General features: G+C 44.7%; 2 protein-coding genes across 3 annotated transcripts in view; both read left to right on the top strand.

Annotated features, from left to right (window-relative positions):
• The window catches only part of LOC496623 (uncharacterized), a 43,696-nt gene extending 25,910 nt beyond the window's left edge, over positions 1–17,786 (top strand). The window contains 5 exon segments of one of the 2 annotated variants that reach the window (NM_001011199.2): positions 15,625–15,676; positions 15,924–16,074; positions 16,402–16,655; positions 16,741–16,877; positions 17,598–17,784. In NM_001011199.2, the coding sequence (NP_001011199.1) occupies positions 15,637–15,676; positions 15,924–16,074; positions 16,402–16,655; positions 16,741–16,877; positions 17,598–17,747 (732 nt within the window). In that variant the 5' untranslated portion in view covers positions 15,625–15,636 and the 3' untranslated portion in view covers positions 17,748–17,784. 2 annotated transcript variants of the gene reach the window in all.
• On the top strand, positions 5,102–9,255 carry try10 (trypsin 10). The gene is given in 5 exon segments (NM_001011209.1): positions 5,102–5,162; positions 5,640–5,790; positions 5,930–6,183; positions 7,610–7,746; positions 9,052–9,255. Coding segments are annotated over 5 exon segments (732 nt in total). The 5' UTR covers positions 5,102–5,122; the 3' UTR covers positions 9,202–9,255.
• Positions 17,787–17,999: the final 213 nt, after the last annotated feature.

Here is a 17,999-nt window from a genome sequence, read left to right as displayed (position 1 = left end):
GACATTATTTCCAAATCTCTCATTGGTCTCAATACCACAACCATCTAGACTCCTTATTAGTCTATAATCCACTGCTTTCTACTGCTCTAGATAATCTTACGGCTTCTCAATCCCATAATAACATCAGGAGTATATAAACTTCAGTATGGAGCAACCAGATTCTTAAAGCTCACCCTCTGGATTCGACTGCAAAAAAATGGTCCACCTATCTTCATACAGAAGATTAACCAATTGTATAAAGTGTTTTGACAAACTCATTCACACAGAAGTCTGGAGGGAGCAAAACTATAGACTTACCCATCTAGCCTATAAAGGTTTTAACTTTGACTCCAAGAAAACAAATTTCCTCAATAAATGTCCAAAATGTAGCACAGCGCTTCCAAATATAATTCCCCTACTATGGGATTGTCCTCATATTAATAGTTTTTGGAAAGTCATTGAGAGCCATTTAAAATCTACATTGGACTCTAAATACAACCTGACGCCAAAATCCGCCTTATTAAACTTTTCAGAAGACTCAACGCAAGTGTCTCGCCTACTTCAGCCTACATTCGGGAACGTTTCCTACTCCATAAATTACTTAAACCTTATTTTGGCAGCAGCAAAGAGGATTATTTTGGATAGATCCAAATCCCCCATTACTAGTGGAGGTCATCTCGGAGCTACAAGTTCTCTGTACAAATGAAGCCATTGCTTTAAAATTTAGTAATACAAAAAATCACACAAGATTCTTAACTAAATGGCAATCCCCCATGAACACCCTTTCTCCCAAGGATAGATCTCATTGGGACTCAGTACTAACCATAGTTCCATGAATGCTTACACACTCTTACTAGCCTGTCTAATTGTAACAAAAAGAAATGCTAAATGTAGTATAAATCTTACTCAATTGTATAATACTAATCTATGTTTTTCCATTATTACTTTTTCATTCATCGCCAACTGTAAAATTGTTCTGAAATGTTCACTTTACCAATCTGCTTATATTATGTACATTATTAATCCCTGTTGGGATTTTGCTTGTTTCCCAATGGTTATTGTATTTGTCTAATCTATAAACAATTAATTAAATTGTTAAAAAAAAAAAAAGAAAGGAAAATCTCCAGTTTATTCCACTGTTGAAAAATAACTGGACCCGACCCAAACCCATGAAAAAAGTCATTTTCTCCCTTACATTTAGGACAAAAAGAATCCAAATTCTCCCATTTTCCTGTAATAACAGTTTTAACCTGGATCAGTGATCCCCAACCAGTGGCTCTGGGGTAACATGTTGCCCCCAACCCCTTGGATGTTGCTCTCAGTGCCCCCAAACCAGGGAGTTATTTTTGAATTCCTGACTTGGGGGCAAGTTTTGGTTGAATAAAAACAAGATTTCCTACCAAATAAAGCCCCTGTAAGCTGATAGGGTGCATAGAGGCTCCTAATAGCCAATCACAGCCCTTATTTGGCTCCTCCATGAACCTTTATGGTGCTTGTGTTGCTCCCCAAGTCTTTTTCCATCTGACTGTGGCTCCCGAGTAGGAAAGGTTGGAAGTGTTGTAACCTCCATTTTTCAGTAAAAACATTATTTCAAGAACCAATAAGAAGTATAAAGGTTACTGGTTAACCAAGTATTTGGAGCATCTGGACCATCTGGAGGCCAAGCATCCAACAGTTTATTAGAGTTATTAGAGATACAATTAATTTTATTGCTAAGAGGAAACTCACCCACTCTCCTATAGGATTTTTAGAAGCAAACTGATCAATGGGTGAAAGTTAGAGTTAACTATTTGATACCTAATCAGGAAAAAATGGAAAGTGGGCGGGTTCTTCTGTATTGAGCTCTAATCTCACACTTTGATAAATCTGCCCCTTAAATGAGCCAAATAAACTTCTGTGTCCTTTTATTTTAAAAAAGGTTGTTCTTTCTACAATAATTGTACTTCTCCTTCAGTTCTGACCATGTATTAACGTTGCCATCTACGAGATCTGTGAGATCCAATAATATGTTTCCCATTTTCTGATTGGATTGGGGGGGAATACTTGTGTGGAAGAACAAACCTACCCATGTTTTGTAACGGAGTAAGAGGAGTTAAATGATGAATAAATGTTTAGTGAAGGGGAATTTCCTCACAAACAATGGAATCTCTATAAACAGGAAGTGTTTGGACAAAAACAAGGAATGTCCCACCGTTGTTTATGAAATACTGTGCGGCCATGTTGGCCAATATCCAGGGTAATGTATCTGTACCCTCCATGTATCCATTCACATTCATTAATATGGAAGCCAGAAACCCAAACCACCCTTACAAGCGGGAAATCTTAATTTAGATAAAGCAATATTTGTTTTTTAAGTAATAATGCGACCAATTTTCTCGCCGTTTTGCGAATTTTATGGTGAAGCGAAACGGGACAGATTCACTCATCACTAATCAGAAATATTGCAAATATTTTCTGCATGTTTATTTTATAAACCGAAGCGTTCCCGAATATTTCCAGGAGACCAAAAATTAGAAACAAAAGAAAATTATTAAACAAACAATTAGGATTTTTAAAAACGAATAATAAATCAGCTACAAAAAACAATATTTTGATATAAGAATCGATAATCATAAAAATGAGAAGGAAAGGCTAATAAAGAGTTAATCCCAAGCTGCAGACATACCTTCAGTTCTCCCAATAGTGCCCTTATTTCTCCCATTCAGATAATCAGAAGCCTCATAGGAAAAAAAAACCACTGAGCTGTGTAAAGAAAGTTCCCATAATGCCTCACTCCTGCACTGACACCCAGACCAAGTGAACATGCTCAGTTAGACTATGAGTCAGCTTCTTGCTGATTGGCTCAGATCCACATTCCTAAGGGAGGGGAGTGAGTTCTTAGCATTCTTGAGGGAGGGGGGAGCAGGAGAGAGCAGAAAGCAAAGAGCTGCGTGTCTCTGGCAGAGGAAAACAGATACAACTAATCTTTTGACAGAGGACTCAGTGCAGCGTTTGTGGGAGTGCTTATGGCTGTATTTACATACATAGACCTTTCTGATAAAGCTTATTTAATTTTTACCTTTCCTTCTCCTTTAATCCCTTAAATAAATTTGATTAATTTAAAACTCCAATGAGAGGTTATAGAGATAAATGAAATAGCAAAGGTGATAGAGGGCACCCCTGCCTTGTGCCTTTGAATATACCAAATGGAAAAAAGTGGTATTCAATATTTTTCATCTAAAAAACATGCTCCTCTAAACTTAAATGTATTTATCCTATAATAAATTTGTCCTTGTTTCAAAAACATAGCAATATAAAATTATTGGGCTTTGCCAGCCCTGCTTAGCTTTCCAGATCTATCAAGATCAGGTTCATTTGGGCCACAGGTGACTTGGTTGAAAGTGTTTGAAATACTTTGGCAAAGTGTAAATCTCAAGAGAGAGAATCAAAGTTGAGAAAGGCGGCAAGCTAAAGTCAAAAGGGCCATGAGAGAATACAAAGAGTTAAGAGACCCAGCATAAACAGGCACACTCACACTCACACTCACTGCAATGGGCTGATAGTGAATGGTGAGGCCGCAGGTGATTTGGCTGAAAAAAATTGAAATACTTTGGCAAACGTGCAATATACAAAAAGAAAAATAAGATCCCAACTAGTGTAACATTAGCAGCCATCTGCCCCATTCCCACAAACGCCCAATGGGTAAATAAGTTCCCCGATATAAATTAAGACTTAACTTTTAATTCTAAAATGAAAATCACCGTATTTAATCCCATATCCATTAAAACTTGTGTAGGGTACAGAATATTCTTCCATTAGGGGAAACCAAAGGAGGTGAATTAGTGAGAATAATAATATCTGTGCCGGGCAATTCCCCTCCGTTGGTTTCCCCTAATGGAGGAATATTCTGTACCCTACACGAGTTTTAATGGATATGGGATTAAATACGGTGATTTTCATTTTGTAATTAAACGTTAAAGTTGACATTTTTTTCAATTAAAAAAAATGTAAATTATGGTTCAAACACTTAAATATCTGTTATTTATTAAGTGCAAAAAACCCGAAAACTCGAATGTAAAAATCCACCATGTAAAAGCTTGTGAGTTTCTATTGGAGCCAATGGGATTGTTCTAGGCAAAGTCACGCCGTATTCTCGAGTTTTCGACTTTGTAAATTCCAAAAATTTGAGTTTTTTATTTAGATGAGTTTTCCTTCTTAAATTATTAACAAACAAAGCGACCAAGACACCCTATTGGTTCCCGGCACTTTCCCACCTCTGTGTAAATCTGGTGTAAAGGGAGAAGCTGCTGGGAGTCCCAATGGGGCAGTTTATGCGCCACCGTGGGGGGGGGGGGTTGGTGTATTTCCCAGAGGTACTAGCAGCAGAACTTACTTGCCACTTAATTCCCATTGACTCTAATGGATTCCGTGAGTCCGTAATGGGGTAAAATACAGACATTAAATCCGGAAATTAGGGGCCTAAATCCAAAAATACACCTTGGTAAATTCACCATTTAATTAAACAGCTTTTTACACCATTTTTCTGGCTTTAATCAGTTTACACCATGTGAGTAATAAGCCCCGCTGTGTGTTACATGATGGCCGTGGTTCCCCAGGGGGTCCTAGAACGTTGGCAGGGGGCTCAGCCTGGAGGCTACAGAGGGAGAAACTTGGGGAAAATGTCTGTTTTCCTCTTCAAGTTGCACCTAACGTCAGGCTGGAAGGTCAGTTATGGGGTGAAAATATATTTACTGTTATTGAATGACTGATAAACCTTGTTATGTGCCAAAGGGTCTCCTGGCCAAGGGAGGGGCCTGAACTGTGAAGGTCCTACAAGCTCTGCCCCAAGGGGTAAACATGGAGTCACGTGGGGTTAAGCGTGGGAGGTCCAAGTAGGAATCTGTTGGTGGTCACAAGGGAATTTACAGCTGGGAGCGGGAAGGGGGGTAATTAACATGGTGAAAAACAAAAACACCAGCCAAAGTCATCAAACGAATGCCAACTGGGCCTCCTGCTGAACTTCCCCAATGAGATTACTGCTGGGTTTGATAACAAAATCCTTGGAATTGCCACAGGGTTGGCTTGGGGGTCAGTACAAAAGGGTATAAAACCCTCTCCAAATGGGCCACCAACCAACAGCAGTGTTGTCCATCTCCAGATCAGTATGAAGACCCTCCTGCTGTTCTCCCTTCTGGGACTCGCTGGTATTGACTCCTTTCCCTGTGCCTCCAATTAGCGCATGAATTTCCCACACTAATTAGTTATTGCAGCGAGAATTAGTCATTAAGGAAGGGCAGAAACCTGAGCCCATTGGCCAACTGCTTTGTACATGAAGGGAGCTCATTGGGCCATTGATAGTCAGCACGTTGCCCTAATCCTCCAGACATTATTCCTGATGAAGAAACACAAATAATTCCTGAAATCCGCCATTTTTACAATTTGGTAGCCAATAACTGGCATCGCTTTCCTGAACAGCGGCTAACGATGCATCTCATTGGGTCTTCTCCAAGGGTTCTGGCTTCAGGGCTGCCTGGGGGTTTGTAAGTTAGGGGGCAGTAGGTACATCTGGGGCTACTGGGGTCAGAAAGAATGATTCAGTGACATCCCCAGTTTTCTCAGCCCTTGGATTCTGGGGGTGCTATTATTATTATTATTGGCTAAATCTTCCTCTTTATTGGCAGTGGCCCAGCCCATTGAAGATGATGATAAAATCGTTGGCGGTTACCATTGCTCGGTTCCCTATCAAGTGTCCCTGAACGCGGGGTACCATTTCTGTGGGGGGTCGCTGATCAATGAACATTGGGTGGTGTCTGCCGCTCACTGCTACCAATCGTAAGTACCAGCCACGGAGATGGGGGGGCACCAAATGCCAAGGACTGGGCTCCCATGAGAACCAGGGGACAGGACAAACTGGGGTGCATTTAGATTTACAGACCCCGGGGCAAATACAATTATTTTCCTTCTCTTGCAGAAAAATGGAGCTCAGGATCGGAGAAAATAACATTGAGCTGCTGGAGGGGACAGAACAATTCATCCAATCTGCCAAGATCATTCGCCACCCCCAGTATAACAGTTGGACCATTGATAATGACATCATGTTAATTCAACTGCAGGAACCGGCCCAACTGAACAATGAGGTCCAACCCATCCCGCTCCCCACTGAGTGTCCCCCTGTGGGCTCCATCTGCCTCATCTCCGGCTGGGGAAACACCCTGAGCAATGGAGGTCAGTGTCTCGCCCTAGTACCTTCTCTATCTTCTCCTTCTCCATCATTATCTGCTGGAACATCTACTCAACTGTATCTCTATTAGTGGGTCTCCCTGGGGAAACACCCTGAGCAATGGAGGTCAGTGTCTCGCCCTAGTACCTTCTCTAATCTTCTCCTTCTCCATCATTATCTGCTGGAACATCTACTCAACTGTATCTCTATTAGTGGGTCTCCCTGGGGAAACACCCTGAGCAATGGAGGTCAGTGTCTCGCCCTAGTACCTTCTCTATCTTCTCCTTCTCCATCATTATCTGCTGGAACATCTACTCAACTGTATCTCTATTAGTGGGTCTCCCTGGGGAAATACCCTGAGCAATGGAGGTCAGTGTCTCGCCCTAGTACCTTCTCTATCTTCTCTTTCTCCATCATTATCTGCTGGAACATCTACTCAACTGTATCTCTATTAGTGGGTCTCCCTGGGGAAACACCCTGAGCAATGGAGGTCAGTGTCTCGCCCTAGTACCTTCTCTAATCTTCTCCTTCTCCATCATTATCTGCTGGAACATCTACTCAACTGTATCTCTATTAGTGGGTCTCCCTGGGGAAACACCCTGAGCAATGGAGGTCAGTGCCTCGCCCTAGTACCTTCTCTATCTGCTCTTCAGCCATCATTATCTGCTGGAACATCTACTCAACTGTATCTCTATTAGTGGGTCTCCCTGGGGAAACACCCTGAGCAATGGAGGTCAGTGTCTCGCCCTAGTACCTTCTCTATCTGCTCTTCAGCCATCATTATCTGCTGGAACATCTACTCAACTGTATCTCTATTAGTGGGTCTCCCTGGGGAAACACCCTGAGCAATGGAGGTCAGTGCCTCGCCCTAGTACCTTCTCTATCTTCTCTTTCTCCATCATTATCTGCTGGAATATCTACTCAACTGTATCTCTATTAGTGGGTCTCCCTTTCCATATCCCTACATATAAGTACAGAGGCCTCGTTAGCCCCAGGACACTAAAGGTTGCCATAAACACACAGCGATGGGGCAGAAGTTTGGCCGCTCTGTCCCAGTAATACCAATCTGACCCTATTGATGATCTGCTGATGACTCCTCTACTTCCTACCAGCTGACCTTGTTCTGTATATGGCTGACTTAATCCAGAGCAACCAATCAGATGTTTGCTGCATTATTTGAATTACACTAATCACAATGAATGGGTTGGTTTGAGTAGGAACTAAGAACCAGAACCAAAGGAAATGGCTTTAGGTTCTGGTGTGTTCTACTGTATATTGTTTGGACCTTGTTATAGTGTTGTGCCACCGTCATAGTTGGCACATTAAGTGTATATTATATGTGTTGGATTTGCTTATGGCAATGGCCGGGGGGTCACTGATTACCAAGTCGTTACCATTGGTTCCACCAGTTAATGGGTTTTCCCCCAACAGTAAACTATCCAGACCTGCTGCAGTGCATTGAAGCTCCGATCCTCAGCGACCAGGAGTGCCGCCAGTCCTACCCCGGGAGCATCACCGACAACATGATCTGCGTGGGCTACCTGGAGGGGGGCATCGACTCCTGCCAGGTGAGGGTACTATACTAATATTCAGTACTGATGGGGGGGGGAGCCACAGGGTTAAATGTGAGGAGAGAAACCCTAATCTACTCTATGGAAACCCCACAACCCAACACACAGACCGCGATGTTCCATCTCCCCCAAGGCCAGTAGGAGCCGAATTCTTGTCTATTAAATTTAAGGCGTTTGCCCCGGGGCCCCCCTTGGCCCATAACCATGTGACAGGGGCATTCTTATCTATTAAATCTAAGGCGTTTGCCCCAGGGCCCCCCTTGGCCCATAACCATGTGACAGGGGCATTCTTGTCTATTAAATCTAAGGCGTTTGCCCCGGGGCCCCCCTTGGCCCATAACCATGTGACAGGGGCATTCTTGTCTATTAAATCTAAAGCGTTTGCCCCGGGGCCCCCCTTGGCCCATAACCATGTGACAGGGGAATTCTTGTCTATTAAATCTAAGGCGTTTGCCCCGGGGCCCCCCTTGGCCCATAACCATGTGACAGGGGAATTCTTGTCTATTAAATCTAAGGCGTTTGCCCCGGGGCCCCCCTTGGGCCATAACCATATTAAAGGGGAATTCTTGTCTATTAAATCTAAGGCGTTTGCCCCGGGGCCCCCCTTGGCCCATAACCATGTGACAGGGGAATTCTTGTCTATTAAATCTAAGGCGTTTGCCCCGGGGCCCCCATTGGCCCATAAAACAAATAAATGTGCCTCTTGTGAGAGACTTTGGTTCCCAACATACTGCGGCACCTCCCTCTGTGCTTGTGCGGCCCCCCAGCCTTTTATAGGAGTCAGAGCTCCCACAATGCACTGCAGTATTCCCTATATATTCTAGGAAGTGCTGCTGCCTGTTGAGGGGCAGATTTTAGCTGCCGATTCGATCCTATAGGCTGATTTGGCCCCCCAATGGGTCTCTCTAATGAATATCTGGCTGAAAATCGGGCAGGTTTGTGTTTCCGTAAGATCGGGGGCCCCATTGGCTTATTGATGGGATCCTTGGTCCGACGATGCCCGTTGTTGTAATCTCATCATTTGGCCCTAGGGCCAGAGTCACCCCATAAACCCTAATACCCCCAGAACTAGGGCCCGGCAGAATGGGACACATATGTAACTCAATCACCTGATTACACTCAAAATTGCACTTTGCTCACTGCATGTAGGTAAGTGAATGGGCCCCAGAGAGTTCTACTGGGCCGGGGGAATGTTCTGCCTTACCCCTTGGGTTTCCATAGAAGGGGGAGCGGCCATGTTTGGGGGTATCGCTGCCACCATGTTCTTGGTACAATGCAATGACATTATGTTTGTGCCCCAAGGGAGACTCGGGCGGCCCGGTGGTGTGTGACAGGGAGTTACAGGGAGTCGTCTCCTGGGGGAGGGGCTGTGCCCTGCCGGGGTACCCGGGGGTCTATACCAAGGTGTGTAACTACCTGTCCTGGATCCGCGACACCATCGCCAACAATTAATTATCTGTACTGGGGGGCTCTGCTCCCACACAATAAATGGCAAATGTAACCTGAGCTGTGTGTTGTGTATTGTGTGTTGTGTATTGTGTGTTCTACATTGTGTATTGTGTTCCAGGTAACAATAATACTGATTCATTTATCATCTGCCTCCCCCCCCCCACTCATATCAATGCTCCTCCAGCAATATACATGGCAGTCAGAGAAACTGGCAGAAAGGGCCAGAAAGGTACAAAGGGTATAAACTGGTTATGCCCCATATAGAATATAATGTACAGTTGTGGGTTCCAGTGCTCACATGGGGTATAACTGAAACAGAGAAAGTACAGGGAATTATTTTATCATGTTAAAGTGAGACTGTTGGACACCCAGTTTGATTGTAGATACGTTTATTCGTACTAAGAGAGTATACAGACAGTCCTAACGGAGCTGTCTCCGATATGATACTCTGATGACTGTCACAAGATATGCTCCTAATACAGTTTGCTCTGAAACACTCTTATCAGTAGTTACAGTAGCTCTGTTGTCTCTAAAGCAGAACAGGCAGCGGGGCCCAGTTGGCCAACAAGGCCCCTCAGTTGCACAAACACAAAGGGTGGAGGAGCCTTAAGTACATTTGAGAACCCTCTGTCAGGCGGAATCAGCAAAACTCATCTTTTTAACAGAAAAATAACTTAATCATATTTCGAAACCCTCTAATATTAACCTTTTTACTGCCAGCCATTTTGGTCAAAGCGGAACGTGTATTGCCAGACAGTTTTTGAACATTTTGCACTGTTTCACTTTAGGGGCCTTTCCTCAGGGGGACTTTTAGTTTACCCAGGAAAACAATATATCGTTTTTTTCACAACAACCTAAGCTTTCAAAATATGGTAGAATTTTTGTGTAATTCCAATTCTGTAACAAGATACAGGCTTCTAAATGTCTAAAAATGCAAAAAAAAAAAAAATTTCCATAATATAAACACACATACTAGAAACAAAAATTATTTTATGCACGAATATACAACTGACTTGGAAAGTCCCATGTCTCCTGAACGAGCCAATACCAAATATATATAGTTTTAAGGAGATGTCTCACTTGTATAGGTCAAAAACTCCCGGCAGGACACTACCAAATTCCCAAAACACTGCGCCAGAAAGCTGCATACTTTAGATTTCAAGGCCAAAAATTCCACTAACAGAAGGTTTATCCCAGAAAATTGTACATTTTTGGAAAGAACAGATTGTGGGGAAACCAGAATAGGCACAACTGTCTGTCTGCTCCAAACTACCAAGTCGCAATGCTTTCCTAAACTTATTGGTTTTTATCAAAATTTGTGATTTTTAAAAAAAATTGCTTCAAAGCTTCCAGTCTATGGTATCTTATCTCCTACAGGTCATAAAGTAACCAAATAAAACACCCTAAATATGAACGCCAGGGGTCCCCTGAACAGTTTGATGCCCAATATGTATAGGTTTAGCTAAGTATGTGGCATGTAGGGGCCCCAATGTGAACCCCCATATGTACTGTCATTTCTGTCATTTCAGCTCCTGCAAAATCAACACATTTACATCATTATATGTGGGATAAAGCTAGTAAAAAGTACGCTCACCCCAGAAAGTCATATATTTTTGGAAAGTACACATTCCCCCGAATCTAAAATGGGTACCCATGTCTTTCTACTCCAAAGTACCAAGCCGCACTGCTTTTCTAAAGTTAGCAATTTTGATGACATTTCCAAAAATCCCCTCAAAGCTTCCACTTTGCAGCATCTTATCTCCCACATAGCATTAGGTACCAAGATAAAACCCCCTAAATATGAATGCCAGGGGTCCACTGAACAGTTTGATGCCCAATATGTATAGGTTTAGCTAAGTATGTGGCATGTAGGGGCCCCAATGTGATCATACCCCCATATGATGCGTCATTTCTGTTATTTTAGCTCCAGCAAAATCAACACATTTACATCCTTTATGTGGGATAACGCTACAAAAAAAAGTTCACTCACCCCAGAAAGCCATATATTTTTGGAAAGTACATATTCCCCCGAATCTATAATGGGTAAACATTTCTTTTTGCTCCAAAGTACCAAGCTGTAATGCTTTCCTAAGTTTGCAGATTTATATGAAATTTAGAAAATCGCATAAAAATGTTGCAATTTGCCGCATTTATCTCTCACAATTTCTTGATAAAGATCAGATAAAGGCAAGTCACCCCAAATAGGAACACCAGAGGCCTACTGAACAGTTTGATGCCCAATATGCATAGATATAACAAAGACTGCGGTATGTACTGACCCCAAAATGAAAATAGCGCATAAGGATTTCTCGCCTGCCAACTCAGCTTTTGCACACAGAGCCCCCTGTCAGCGTATTATGTGCAGTAACCCCCCCTAAATATACCGAGACCCCCACAAAACCATATATTTTTAGAAAGTACACATTCTGATAAATCCAACAAGGGTAAAGAGTCCTTTCTACACCAAAGTACCTATCTGCAAAGCTTTCCTAAATTTATTGGTTTTTATGACATCAGAAAATCGCCTAAAAATGTTGCAATTTGCCGCATTTATCTCACACAATTTCTTGCGTACAAAGGCAAGTTACCCCAAATAGGAACACCTAAGGTCTACTGAACAGTTTGATGCCCAATATGCATTGATATACCAAAGTCTGCAGTATGTACTGAACCCAAAATGAAAATAGCGCATATGGATTTCTCGCCTGCCAACTCAGCTTTTGCACACAGAGCCCCCTGTCAGTGTATTATGTGCCGTAACCCCCCTAACTATACAGATACCCCTGTCAGTGTATTATGTGCCGTAACCCCCCTAACTATACAGAGCCCCCTGTCAGTGTATTATGTGCCGTAACCCCCCTAACTATACAGAGCCCCCTGTCAGCGTATTATGTGCCGAAACTTCCCCTAACCATACAGTGACCCCCACAAAACCATATATTTTTGGAAAGTACACATTCTGATGAATTCAAAATAGGTAAAGTTATTTTTGTACACCAAAGTTACACCTGGCAAAGCTAAAACAGATCAGGAACACTTATAAAGGGATAAAATGCGATAAAACCACAAAAATTGTGCAAATCAGTGAAACAACAAAATAAGTCACATGACAGTGTAATTAGTGGTCAGAATATCTGATCCAATAGTCACGCTGTCAAAATAAACAGTTTTTAGGTAAAAGAAACTAAAAACAAAGTGGTAAATTGAAAAAAAAGAAACAAAAAAAAAACCAAAGTGTTTGTGTGTACATGTGTAGAAATTGTGTGACAGTGTGTAAGTGTGTATATGAGTGTAAATAAGTGTATAAAAGTGTGAAAAATGAAAAAAAAACCAAAACTGCTAAATTGTGTGCTGTAAGTGTGTGTAAATGTATGTAAGTGTGTGTAAGTGTGTAAGTTAAAAAAAAACAAACAAACACCTACCTGTCCTGAAGCACCCAATCGCCTCCAGGTCCTCCAGGCTCCAGTGGGCGGCGGCATCAGGGGGAAGTAGGAAGCAGCAGATGCGATGCAATCGCGTCTGCTGCTTCCAGAAGGGTCCTGTGACGATCGCTTCGCAGGACCCTCATGACAGCCCCCCTGGCTTGTTGCCCAGGGGGGCTGTCATCGCTAGAAGACTTTAAATGCCGACGACGTATGGGACACGTTGTTGGCTTTTAAGCCCTTTTACTGCCACGACATATCCCATACGTCGTTGGCAGTAAAAAGGTTAAATGATATGAACAAGATGGAGTTAAGAAACAAGATGGTTTCTGTTTTCTTTCACATCTCCTCCCTGTTGTTTAAACCTGAACATAAATACTCTCCTTACCCAGACTTCTCCTCCTCTCACCTACTTCTTAATAACAGGTTCTTCCTTAGGAAGGGGATCCTGCTATGGATAAGGTCGGCCAAACACAAAATGGGTGCCTCCCTTCAGCTGCCCCTCCATGTAACCTCCGGATGAAATACTGTATTTGAAGCAAAACAAAATCCACCATGTTTTAATATTAAACACAAGGCCTATAGCAATCCCACACATTATAAGATCCATAGAAACTTTAAAAATTTGATAACCAAGTCCCTGAGCTTCCCATCCATGGGAAAGGTTTCCGTGGGCCTCAGTTGGGTCAGGTGAGTCCCCAATCCTGGTACATCACTCTTTACCTGTGATTGCACAAACCCCGCCCTCATCTGCTATATTTCAATTTTTTCAACCAAGTCACCTGTGGCCCAAATGAACCTGATCTTGATAGATCTGGAAAGCTAAGCAGGGCTTGCCCTGGTCAGTGCTTGGAAGGGAGACCGCTGCGTACAGCAGGTCTATTAACTCTTTGACTTTATCTTGCCGCCTTTTTCAATTTTGATTCTTTCTCCAAAATTTTACATTTGCTAAAGTATTCCAATTTGTTTCCAGTCGCGGTCTCCCTTCCAACTACAAACCAAGCAAGCCCTGCTTAGCTTTCCAGAAAAGTCGAGATCAGGCTCACTTGGGCCACAGGTGACTTTTTTGAAAACAGTTTAAATACTTTAGCAAAATGCAAAAGTCCGGAGAATGAATCAAAAATGAGAAAGGCGGCAAGCTAAAGTCAAAATGTTTAGAGACCTGCTGTACGCAGCGGTCTCCCTTCCAAGCACTGACCAGGGCAAGCCCTGCTTAGCTTTCCAGATCAATCCAGACCAGGTTAATTTGGGCCACAGGTGACTTCGGTGAAAAAAGTTGGAAGGCACCCCTTAGGGTGAGGGCAGTGAGGGGGTTGGGGAATGCCCTGCCGGGGGATGTTGGGTAGGGGGTTCCTCACGGTGAGGGCAGCGAGGGGGTTGGGGAATGCCCTGCCGGGGGATGTTGGGTAGGGGGTTCCTCACGGTGAGGGCAGTGAGGGGGTTGGGGAATGCCCTGCCGGGGGATGTTGGGTAGGGGGTTCCTCACGGTGAGGGCAGTGAGGGGGTTGGGGAATGCCCTGCTGGGGGATGTTGGGTAGGGGGTTCCTCACGGTGAGGGCAGTGAGGGGGTTGGGGAATGCCCTGCTGGGGGATGTTGGGTAGGGGGTTCCTCACGGTGAGGGCAGTGAGGGGGTTGGGGAATGCCCTGCCGGGGGATGTTGGGTAGGGGTTCCTCACGGTGAGGGCAGTGAGGGGGTTGGGGAATGCCCTGCTGGGGGATGTTGGGTAGGGGGTTCCTCACGGTGAGGGCAGTGAGGGGGTTGGGGAATGCCCTGCTGGGGGATGTTGGGTAGGGGGTTCCTCACGGTGAGGGCAGTGAGGGGGTTGGGGAATGCCCTGCCGGGGATGTTGGGTAGGGGGTTCCTCACGGTGAGGGCAGTGAGGGGGTTGGGGAATACCCTGCCGGGGGATGTTGGGTAGGGGGTTCCTCACGGTGAGGGCAGTGAGGTTGGGGAATGCCCTGCCGGGGGATGTTGGGTAGGGGGTTCCTCACGGTGAGGGCAGTGAGGGGGTTGGGGAATGCCCTGCCGGGGGATGTTGGGTAGGGGGTTCCTCACGGTGAGGGCAGTGAGGGGGTTGGGGAATGCCCTGCCAGGGGATGTTGGGTAGGGGGTTCCTCACGGTGAGGGCAGTGAGGGGGTTGGGGAATGCCCTGCCGGGGGATGTTGGGTAGGGGGTTCCTCACGGTGAGGGCAGTGAGTTTGGGGAACAAAACCAACTTTATTTGCTGATTTCAAAGCTCATGACCTGAATCCTCCACTGGGGCCGCTGACCCCTTTCTGGTTGCCATTATGGGGCGCTGGTCTTTACAACCTCTTTGCAGAAACTCCCAGACTCCTATATCTTTCCTCTTTACTTTTTTACTTGAAAAACACCTGACACATCCCCTTTGCTCTCTCATGCAACCGGGTTCATTGAGGTCCATTATCCTCTCTACTTGGAAAGCCAACACCTGGGTACATGAGGCAACAGAGAACAGCCCCTGCCACTCCCGGCCTTGGGGTGACTTCTGGGGGCCCTTTATGGTACAGGTTCAGCCCCAGAGACATTAATTGCCCAATGCTGGCAATGCCCTAAGGGGTACAGTATATAAGTGGGGGTACAGCAGCAGAACCACATTACTACACCATCGCAATAACAATATGGGGCAGAAATTCTCGTCTCTTTCACATTTTTCTCAGTTTAATGGAAGGATATGAGAACTTCCCAAAGGCTAAAAATAAGATCAGCAAGGACAACGTTTGCCTCCATGAATTCACATAGATAAAAACATACGGAAATTCTGTAGAATGGACGGGATAATTAGCAGCTGGCAAAGAGTCAACTTTATCGGTGCAGGTTCCGTGACCAGAACAAGGTCACTGAATGGCTTATACATATCTATGTTCTAAATGTGGCAGCATGTTGGGAAATGAGAGAGGTGAAAGGTGATTGGATCAATAGATCTGCTCAGGTTCAGGTATAAATAGCCGACGTTTCTCTGCCGTAGCACTCACTTCTGCTACAGATCTCCACCATGAAGCTCTTTCTGCTCTGTGTCCTGCTGGGGGCAGCTGGTGAGTCCTTAGTCCATTGAGTGAATTCAGTGGTGGGGAGGGTGGTGGTGCATAGGAAGGGGGTCTTTACTGTAAGGGCAGTCAGGTTATGGGATTCCCTACCAAGATAGTGGGAATGAGTGATACATTGGGGGTGGGGAGGAAAGTGGATCTCACCCTCAACATAGGGGTTCTATATTGGCCTCACTGACTGTGCCATGTACCTGTGCCCTATGTGCCATTCATAGACTTTCCTTTCCCTTCCCAGCTGCCTTTGATGATGATAAGATCATTGGAGGTGCCACCTGCGCCAAGAACTCTGTGCCCTACATCGTCTCCCTGAACTCTGGCTACCATTTCTGTGGGGGGTCCCTGATCAATAACCAGTGGGTCGTGTCTGCTGCTCACTGCTACAAGGCGTAAGTTATAGACATCATGGACATCAAACTCCTTTTGAGACTGGAGCCCTTTAAAAATGTTCTAGATTGAAATGTTCCTCAGAACATTATTGGGAGGAGTGGGTTCTTCTGCTCATCCCTCTCTGGCTCAGCTCTGATGGGGCCACGTCCTATTGGGAATTTTGGGTTGGAGTTGACTGCAGGGGCTGTAGACAAAGGGTTTGAAGGAAACAAACTCTTTATCTGGAAATACCATAATGCTCTGTATTGTTGGTTCATCTACTGATCTGCTTTGTCTATAAATAGATTGATAAATATCTGTAACAATCTATTAACTCTTTCCTGTAGGAGCATCCAGGTCAGACTGGGGGAACACAACATCGCTCTCAGCGAGGGAACCGAGCAGTTTATCAGCTCTTCCAAGGTCATTAGACATTCTGGCTACAACTCTTGGACCCTGGACAATGATATCATGCTGATCAAGCTCTCCTCTGCTGCCTCCCTCAATGCTGCCGTCAACGCTGTGGCACTGCCCTCTGGTTGTGCCGCCGCTGGTGCCAGCTGCCTGATCTCCGGCTGGGGCAACACCCTCAGCAGTGGCAGTAAGTCACCTGGGAAGGGGTAAATCATCAGGGAAACAGTAAGATTAAAGAGCTGCATCTTCTAATAAATCTGTCTTACATTTAGGCAACTACCCCGACCTCCTGCAGTGCCTGTATGCCCCAATCCTGACTGATGCCCAGTGTAACAATGCCTACCCCGGGGAGATCACCAATAACATGATCTGTCTTGGCTTCCTGGAAGGCGGCAAGGATTCCTGCCAGGTAAATCCCCCCATCCCTGCAGCACTGATTGCCCATAATCCTTGATTTATGATTTACATGGTTACCCCCTCTTGAGGCTCCTGATTGAAGCCCATGGATGTAAATGGCAGAGGGACTTGAACCAGAAATGTGTTTCTCCAAAAGATGTGCTGGGTCCCTTTCAATGTATCCTGTTCCATATGTTTCTAACAATTCCAACAGATTTCACAGGATCTTGCCTGAAACTATTGAGCTATGGATTCTCTGGTCAGCAGATATTGAGAAGGTCCTTTCCCAGTGTTATACAAATGGGAATCTCTGATCACTTATAGCACCATGAGCAGAGAAAGCAGGATCTTGCCAAGGGTCCCATTCACTAGTACGGACAGAAGCGAGTATTGTGCTGCAATTACAGGGGAGCTTAGGGCCCCAAAGAGGAGCTCAGGTTCAGGTTGAGTAGACTTCAGCCAAGGAAGATCCATGAAAGATCCAGTTAGGAATATTATCTTCTAAGCTAGGACCCAGCACAGGGAATGCATTGCAGGTTCTTCTCTCCTGAAGCTGAAGGTGCCACTCTTGCTTAAACATATATCAACCAAGGTACCAAGAACTCATCAAAAGCTCATCCTGGGTGCAAGTGCCCCATATTGTAAAGTAACTGAAGGAGCGGTGTTTGTTTTTAATTCTTGGAGTTTTCTTTTAGTATTTCATTATCCATAACAACCTCTCTTATTCCCTCAGGGTGACTCTGGTGGCCCCGTTGTGTGTAATGGGGAGCTGCAGGGAGTGGTGTCCTGGGGCTACGGCTGTGCCCAGAGGAACTACCCCGGAGTCTACACCAAGGTCTGCAACTACAACTCCTGGATCCAGAGCACCATTGCTGCCAACTAAATTCTTGACCTTTTTTAAATAAACTCATTATTTCCCATATCTTGTGCACAATGCCGTTTGTTTTCTAAAGAGTCTTAAAGGAACCAACAAGCAGAAGGAGATATTTCTGAACATTGCCGATGTATCTATAATCTAACGAGCAGCATTAGGGGCAATGGACCATGGTGCTATTTGTAGCCACAGTCAGGGGTTAGGTAGTTGGGACCAGCTTCCTGGGGGTAAAGTAGCCCGTGACACAATCACAACACACGA

This window comes from Xenopus tropicalis, chromosome 7 (assembly GCF_000004195.4).
Source record: "Xenopus tropicalis strain Nigerian chromosome 7, UCB_Xtro_10.0, whole genome shotgun sequence".
Taxonomy (NCBI): domain Eukaryota; kingdom Metazoa; phylum Chordata; class Amphibia; order Anura; family Pipidae; genus Xenopus; species Xenopus tropicalis.
The sequence above is the reverse complement of the archived record's forward strand: the minus strand, read 5'-3'. Positions and strand labels throughout refer to the sequence as shown.